The sequence below is a fragment of the Bidens hawaiensis genome, unplaced genomic scaffold, assembly GCF_021521415.1.
Source record: "Bidens hawaiensis isolate Kalapana, Puna unplaced genomic scaffold, B.hawaiensis_p1.1 tig00001842_1, whole genome shotgun sequence".
NCBI lineage: Eukaryota > Viridiplantae > Streptophyta > Magnoliopsida > Asterales > Asteraceae > Bidens > Bidens hawaiensis.
Window position 1 is genome coordinate 738,050 of NW_027491102.1, and position 7,869 is coordinate 745,918.

The 7,869-nt window shown below is 35.7% G+C and overlaps 1 protein-coding gene across 1 annotated transcript; it reads right to left on the reverse strand.

Moving 5' to 3' along the window:
* Window positions 1-349: 349 nt before the first annotated feature.
* On the reverse strand, window positions 350-4,648 carry LOC143597881 (metal tolerance protein 9-like). The gene is made up of 6 exons (XM_077076262.1): window positions 4,453-4,648; window positions 3,665-3,777; window positions 3,339-3,584; window positions 2,798-2,878; window positions 2,491-2,721; window positions 350-777 (listed from the first exon to the last, which is right to left on the reverse strand). The coding sequence occupies exons 1-6, from the start codon at window positions 4,646-4,648 to the stop codon at window positions 433-435; spliced, it is 1,212 nt and encodes a 403-aa protein (XP_076932377.1). The 3' UTR covers window positions 350-432.
* Between the last annotated feature and the right edge of the window lie 3,221 nt (window positions 4,649-7,869).

Below are 7,869 nucleotides of genomic sequence, written 5' to 3' on the forward strand. Positions count from 1 at the left end.
TGTCAAGACGGGCGAAAAGAAGAATAAAGGAGTTGCATCTACTACGAGAATAAAATAGTGTCTGAGATAATGTAAGGGTCTCTCAACCCAACATCAACGTGCCATGCCTCTTTTGATCATGTTCGATTTCAGAAACACTAGTTATAATTATTAATCTTTTTAAAGGTTTTTCAAATTTAGGGTCTAAATCGTTATTTATTTCAATAACCGTGTGTAAACATAAAAGATGGTGATGAGTCAAGAGCACTAACAAACGTTAACAAATAATTGGATCAATAATAAGAAAACTTGATTCACATCACCACAGGATTCCATTCAAAATCTGCCAAACATAACCCAAACATATCCAACCACAACATTTAACCCGTAAAAAGGTTGTGCTTGTGTGTTTATTTAACTAAAAAACATGTTAAAATATAAATAAAAAGTTAGCTAGACCTTGGCTTTGTGTTCTGGTCTATGACTAAACTCAAAGTCGATATGAACAAAGGCACGCTCGACTTCAGGAAGTTGTTCAAGCTTTTCTTGTAACGTTTCACCGATATTATGAGCTTGGTTGAGCAACATATCCTCTGGTAACACAATATCTACCTCCACAAAGTAATGGGAACCAAATGTGTAAGCTCTCACTGTGTCAATATGTTTTATTTCCTCATGGTGGTTCCACACCAGATAAGTCAGTTTTGCTAGGAAATCTGGTGGGGCCGTTCTGCCTATTAACGCCCTCACGTTCTCCATAACCGTCCTCGCCCATGTGCTGATCGTATATAGTGCTATCTGCAACCAACCAATTTACTTTAATAAATAACAAAACAAAGACAGTTAGTTGTATTTATAGTTAAATGGGTTAATTTGAGTTACTCAAGGGACACGATGGCTCACTTGTGAATAACTGGCCAACTTAGAATGCATCCAAGTGGGCCCACAAGGCCACAACCAATTAGAGGTGTGCACGAAACCAAAATAATAAACTATAATCGGTAACAGAACCGTAGCTGAGATAATCGACGTAACCAAACCAAATATAATAACCGGTGACTTGGTTATGTTTTCTTTCTTATAAAACCAAATTTTCAGTTTGGGTTCGGCTTTGCTACAGTAAACAAAACCAAACCAAACCAAAAGAGCAATATTGTAACCTTAAAAAAACTATATTAATTGATTTATAAGAAACTAACAGATGGCGTACGAGAAAAGTTTTCATATGTGTAATAATCAATTAGTTATTTTAGAGTAAAGTGTCAACATCGTCCTTGAGGTTTGTTAACTTTTGCCATTTTCGTTCAAAAAGTTTATTTTTTGCATTTGGACCATTGAGGTTTGTCAATTGTTGCCATTGCGGTTCAAATCATTAACCCCATCTCTTTTTATCGTTAAATCAAGGGGTATCTCTGTCTTTTTAGTTTGTTTAATGTTTTATATTAGTTTTTATTATTTTAACAATAAAATTATATAAAGTTAAGCAACCTCACCCTCTCTCTCGAACCAACCCCACCTTCACACACTCACCGTCAACAAATTCACACCAAAAATGGTTTCCTAATCCACAGATTCACCGGCGCCGCCACTAAAGAAGGTTCATAGTCTAAGGTCGGAGCGGCGGTCTATTGGGCAAGATTTGCGAATCTCAGGGAATCGATTTCACTTCGGCTCCCGGCCGTCTCGAATCGAGGGAAACCCTAACTGTCGCTGACGTGTGCCGTGGAAAGGGGTTGATTTTGGTTAACTATGCTACTGGGTGTATATTTCAGAATGATTCGGAGCATCAAATCAGGTTGGGTGTTGGGTTCAAAGTAAGTTGCAGGTGGTGGTGAAAATGGATTTAGTTTAAGATGGAGATCGACGGAGCTGCGAACCAGTTTCAGAAACTATGAAGATGACGCGGTGTTCTTGTCGTCGTCATAGGCGGCGGCGGTGTTGCTGGTGTAGTCACAAATGATTGGTGGTGAGATTTTTGAATGGAGACGGAAAAAAAACAGATGGAAAAATTGTTAGAAGGATTAAAAAGCTAATAAAACATTAAACAAACTGAAAAGACGAATATACCCCTTGGTTTAACGATAAAAAGGGATGGGGTTAACGATTTGGACCGTATTGGCAACATCTGACAAACCTCAGGTCCAGTTGCAAAAAATAATTATTTTGGACGAAAATGGCAAAAGTTAACAAACCTTAAGGACGATTTTGACACCTTACTCGTTATTTTAAAACAAAAAAGTTTAGGCCCAATGTTTCAAGCCCAAGCTCATTATTTTGAGCCATTTTTTCCGGCCTAAAATATTGAAGCCCAAATGGTAAAACCGAACACAACCCATTGTAAAAGCTGAAAATTAAAACGAACGTTTTCAATAACCCAAAAACCGAATTTTTGGCTTTTTGTTCAGTTTGAGACAAAAGCAACCCAAACCGACCTATACACACCCCTTGGAACCAACCCCTTTTGCACGCCCCGACACACCCATTTTGCATGCTTAGTTTTATCATACTTACAATGATAGCACCGACGGGATCAATCCACCATTTGTAGCGAACGGCTAAAACAGTTGAAATTAATCCGACAGAATTGGTGACAACATCAAAGAAATGATCTTGTGCATACGCCCTCACTATTTCGTTTTGAAATCTTCGACAATAGACCATCAGTAGAAACTTTACCACGGTCACACCCGCCATGATGCCAATCACCCATTTTTCTTTATCACTGTCCATGTCAGAGTGACTCTGAAACCGGTTCCAAGTGCATATTAAACAAAAATCAAGACTGAGAAAAGAAAATTATATTAAACAGAAACTACACCTGTGCAATAAGTTGTCTAGCAGACTCTAGCAATATCTGAAACCCAAGTGTCCCCATTACTGATGCAAAAACAATAATCCCCTGCAGTCCAACATAGTTAGAGCAAAGAGCATTGTGTATATGTACATGTTACATGTACACACATACACACGCGTAGAAATAAATTATGCACTTATTTTGAAATAATTATAGAACTAAATGATTTAATGAAAATGTTAGGAATTGAAAGAAACTATAAAAGTAAAAACCGTATATAACTACATCTTTTATACCAACGGAAATATTTTTTTTAACCATGGATAATATACAATATATCAATCCTATTACTTTGGCCAATCGTAATTCGTTACAATGTGTTGGATAAGACTTATCTTTCAAAATCCTGAAATAGTGAAGGTTGAAGTCCCGTGGGAAATATAAGCTATTTATTTCTTTTGAAAACGACCCATAGGCCTAAAAATAATTTGGAACCACAGGTGCAGTTGAACCTGTTCTTAAATCATGATGATAAACAAGGGATTTGAAAGACTGAAGAGCTTACAACAGGTTGCATCCTGTTCTTCCCGATGGGATAGTGAAACTGATTCGGGTTTCTCATAGCATATGAAGTAAACCACAAAATAAACCCGGATAACAAGTCCAACAGTGAATCCAAGGTTGAAGCAATAACAGCTAAAGATTTGCTCTCAATGGAAGCATAGACTTTGGCTATGAAAAGAATCAAGTTAGCCACATTCGACACGGTGATTGCGGTTCTTTCACTCTTAGCCAAATTCTTCATTTCATCCTGCATACAACAAATTAACAAAGTGAAAAATCTATTTTAATGACAAGTTACAATAAATAATATAAAAGTAGCAAACGTACCTCGGTTAAGGATTCAGGCAAACATCCCAACTCGTTAATCGTTTCCATCTCGTTGAATCCTTCTAGGAGTCGTTCCTGTTTCTTGTAGTACTCGCGAACCTTTACATGCCTCCCTGAAGTTTAGGGAGAACTAATTTTGTAAGAATATACTAAGCTTGTTACCCGGGTCGTGAAGGTTGGTAAGTCAAACTTGATACATGACTAGATCCTATTATCATGTCATACACATGAACTGATTACGAAATGTGTATTCACAGGTTGACACAAACACAATTCGTTTAACCCTAAACAGATTATATGTTTTCTTTATATATTTGAACTTTTAAAACTCTAAGTATAACTTTTTTTTTCTTTTTTTCATATTAATACTTTAAAACTCTAAGCTTACGTATTAATTTTCTTTTAAAGCAATTATATTCAAATAACACTAACTTATTTTTAAACTTTAATATATTGGCCTACAAAAATACTTAACTAGTTTAAATTACCACATAAACACATCAAAATAAATACTCCATGATACGTTAAGCTAAACTAACGTGTAGTTCGACTTGAAACCCAAACTCGCAAAGTTTGTATGTGTTTTCGTATGTGTAGTATGAGAGTCACACCCTTACGATCAAATGAACCAAATAGCAAAATACAAATTCCAAATGTAAATATCATACTTTAGACACTAATGATCGATCATAAAAATTGGTTTCATGTTGCAAGATTAAAGTAGAGTCAACAGTGTGACATATTTGAAAGTAAATGAAGTGAAATTAAAGATAGAAGAAAGTAAATACTCGGAGTACGGCGGAATAGGCGACGAAAGGCCGAAAAGCGGTCAGGAGAAGTAGAGTTGGCAGTAGAGGACTGTGGAAGACGGAAGTGATCGATGTTGAGTCTCCATGACGAAGGTTGCGGTGGTGGTGGAGATAGGAGGCGGTTCGACGGAGCTGCGCCGCCTTCGACATCGGTGATTCCGTGATCACTTTCCATTGATATATGATCCAACAATTTGTTATCTTTGGTAATTAATGTGAAGGAGTAATAATGTTGAGAGGGAATGGAATGGAATGGAATGAAAACTACATGCAGGAAAGCGGTTAAGTAAAGTGAGAGAAGAAGAAGATATTCATAATATTCTATTCTCGTATATATGATATGATGGATGTCATCATCATATTGCACTACTAGGGATTTTTATTTTTTTATTTTTCTACAAACCAACTACTCCACTTTAAACTAACCCCATCGTGCTTTACACCATTCTAAATTTGATAATAATCAAAATAAAATAATAATAATAATAATAATCATAATACCTATGACATTATCCTATCCTCAAATATCATCACCGTGTTTTGATCTTAATGGTATGAAATACAATGATAACTTTACACTTAAGCAAGCCTGTTAAACCAAACTTCTTAAAAAAACAAAAGAAAACCATTACGTAAACCATTAGCATGGTGGTGTCAAGTGTCATGAGTCATGACATGAGTGGTAAAGGACAATGAAAATGTTAATTTGTTATGTCAATAGATTAACGAGTAAAGAAACCATGTGAAACTTGATTAAATTATGCATCAAAGTGTTATAAAAAATGTAACAATACATGTAAAATTAAGAAACTTGTAAATAACCATGTAAAAATGCATTAAAACCTTAATAATATTGTAAATTTAAATGCATTAAAACCTTAAAACCTTAATACTTAATGCTCTCATTATATAACACTTAAGATGCAATATAAGTATAAAGGTATTAATTGCAAAAAGGTTCGTAAGTAAAAGTTCTTAAAATATAAAAATGTATTGAAAGCAATTTATTTGGGTGTCTTTAAATCACTTTAATTAACTCTCTATGCGTACAACATTGAACTAAGCTACTCCATTACGGTTCTTTAGTTGGCAAATATTAGTTCACGCACAGGCTACTCCCCGATAAAAAACAGAAAATTAGCTGGCAATTCTTTGATATATATTTATTAATTTATTTATTTTAGACTTAATAAGGTATGACAGCCAAGTGTGATATAAATGGTGATAAGTTCACCATAAATAACAGAGAAAGGTGATATGCTCTATTGTTAATATCTTATAATTTCAATGTGTTTGAAAAAAAAAGTCGTTGAATAATAATGAAAAGGAATGGGAATCCAGTATTTCAAATGAAAATCAAAATATACTGCGATCAAGTGACAACACACAACTACGAGTTTTCAAATTAAAAAATTGTATGATTTTAAGAATACACGCATTGAGAAATTACCTAAAGAGTAATAGTAACCGATTCGAGATGATTAATCTTCCAATATAGTTAATCCGTTGAGTGGATCAAGCTCTAAAGAAATAAAGAAAAGAACAAGACATTTTACTTCATAATTTTCTGCTTAATTCATTCTTAAACTTGCAATTCCTTTTATAGGCTACATGTGAAAGTAACAAACTGAAATATAATGTAAAACTAATATAAACATGAACTAAACCACTAACCTAAGATAACTTCCCACTAACATAAAATAAACGAACTAATAAATATATTAAGAAAAAAAACTAATTAAAACAAGAAGTTGCATGGTGAACGTGGGTTGACCAAGGGGTCTTGCATGCGCATGAAGACTTGAACGTGGAATTGTATCAAAGAGGCATGACGAATTTTGTAAATTTGTAACTTAACCAGGAAACATACTCTCGTGTAATCAATCTACATCATGCAATCAGAGTTAATTAAAACTTTCGTGGAAACGTTTACTGGAAGCATTCGTTACAAAACATTCAATCTCTTCTTTAATACTATAAAACAAATCATTATATTTAAAACATCTTTTCTTCCATCTTAAGATGCCAGCCGTTCAATCCATGCCATGTGCCATCCTCATGCTAGTTCTTTGGTCTGATCACCTGCATGCATACTAAAAGTCAGCTACGCTGAGTGAGTTCTAGTTAATCAAGCAACTTATCATACAACCACTACATGCATCATATACGTATCCGAAGACACGTAGTCCACTATCTAACCTGCTTACCTTACCACCTAGCCTCTTATTTACACCTACCACCTTGCCACTTTGCCACTTTAATAACGTATAACGTTATGCCACTTTGCCGCTTTAATAACGTATAACGTTATGCCACTTTGCCACTTTGCCGCTTTAATGACGCAGTCACGTATAGGCTTACCCTACCACGTACTATCGTCATGCCACTAACACTCTTACTACACTCTTGCCACTTCTAACACGCTCTACCTCTACTTGTCTACAACATGCTTCATATCATTTACATAATAAGCAAGTCACATCAACAATCATACACACATAATAACGATGGCACGTACAGGCTTTCCCTATCACGCGCTCACGTTATGCCACTAACACCCTTACTAGACTCTTGCCACTTCTAACACACTCTACCTCTACCTGCCTATATCACACTTCATATCAGTTCAGTATTTACGTAATAAACAAGTCGCATCATAACATTCATACACACTATCAACCACTTGGAATTTACTATCCTTGGCGATACGTGCAATATCCGAAGATCGTTCACGTACCGACAAGCATTATAAAATATATACCTCGTATAACATCTATAGCATACACTTACCACTTAAGGTAAGTGTATTCACACTTCACATCGAGTATGCACACAGCCCCGAAAACATAACAAGGAAATGGGGCTAGAAACTCACCTGAACTTTGCTTCTTCCTCCGATAGTTGTAAATCTCTTCTTTAACTGAGCTCGGCTGACTGTATAAGTTACACGTATCAATACTCGCCTGATTTAATCTGGTGGCCTAGTATTAGCTTACTTTTACTTATCGTTTTTAATTTATTTTCTAATCGAACTTGACTCTAGGCGAAGTTAAACCTTAGGCGAACTTAGCTTTAGACGAAGTTAAACCTTAGGCGAACTTAGCTTTAGGCGAAGTTAAACCTTAGGCGAACTTAGCTTTAGGCGAAGTTAAACCTTAGGCGAACTTAGCTTTAGGCGAATTTGTCATCAGGCGAACTTAGCTTTGCAGTGAAGTTGTCATCAGGCGAACTTAGCTTTGCAGGCGAAGTTCATCAGGCGAACTTAGCTTGCAGGCGAAGTTGTCGGCTGCAGCTACTGTTCGTTCTTAAATCCTTAATCATCTTCGTTTCTTAACCAAATAACTCGATTTAGGTATCCACGGAATCGTCTGACCAACGCCTACAAACCCCAACCAT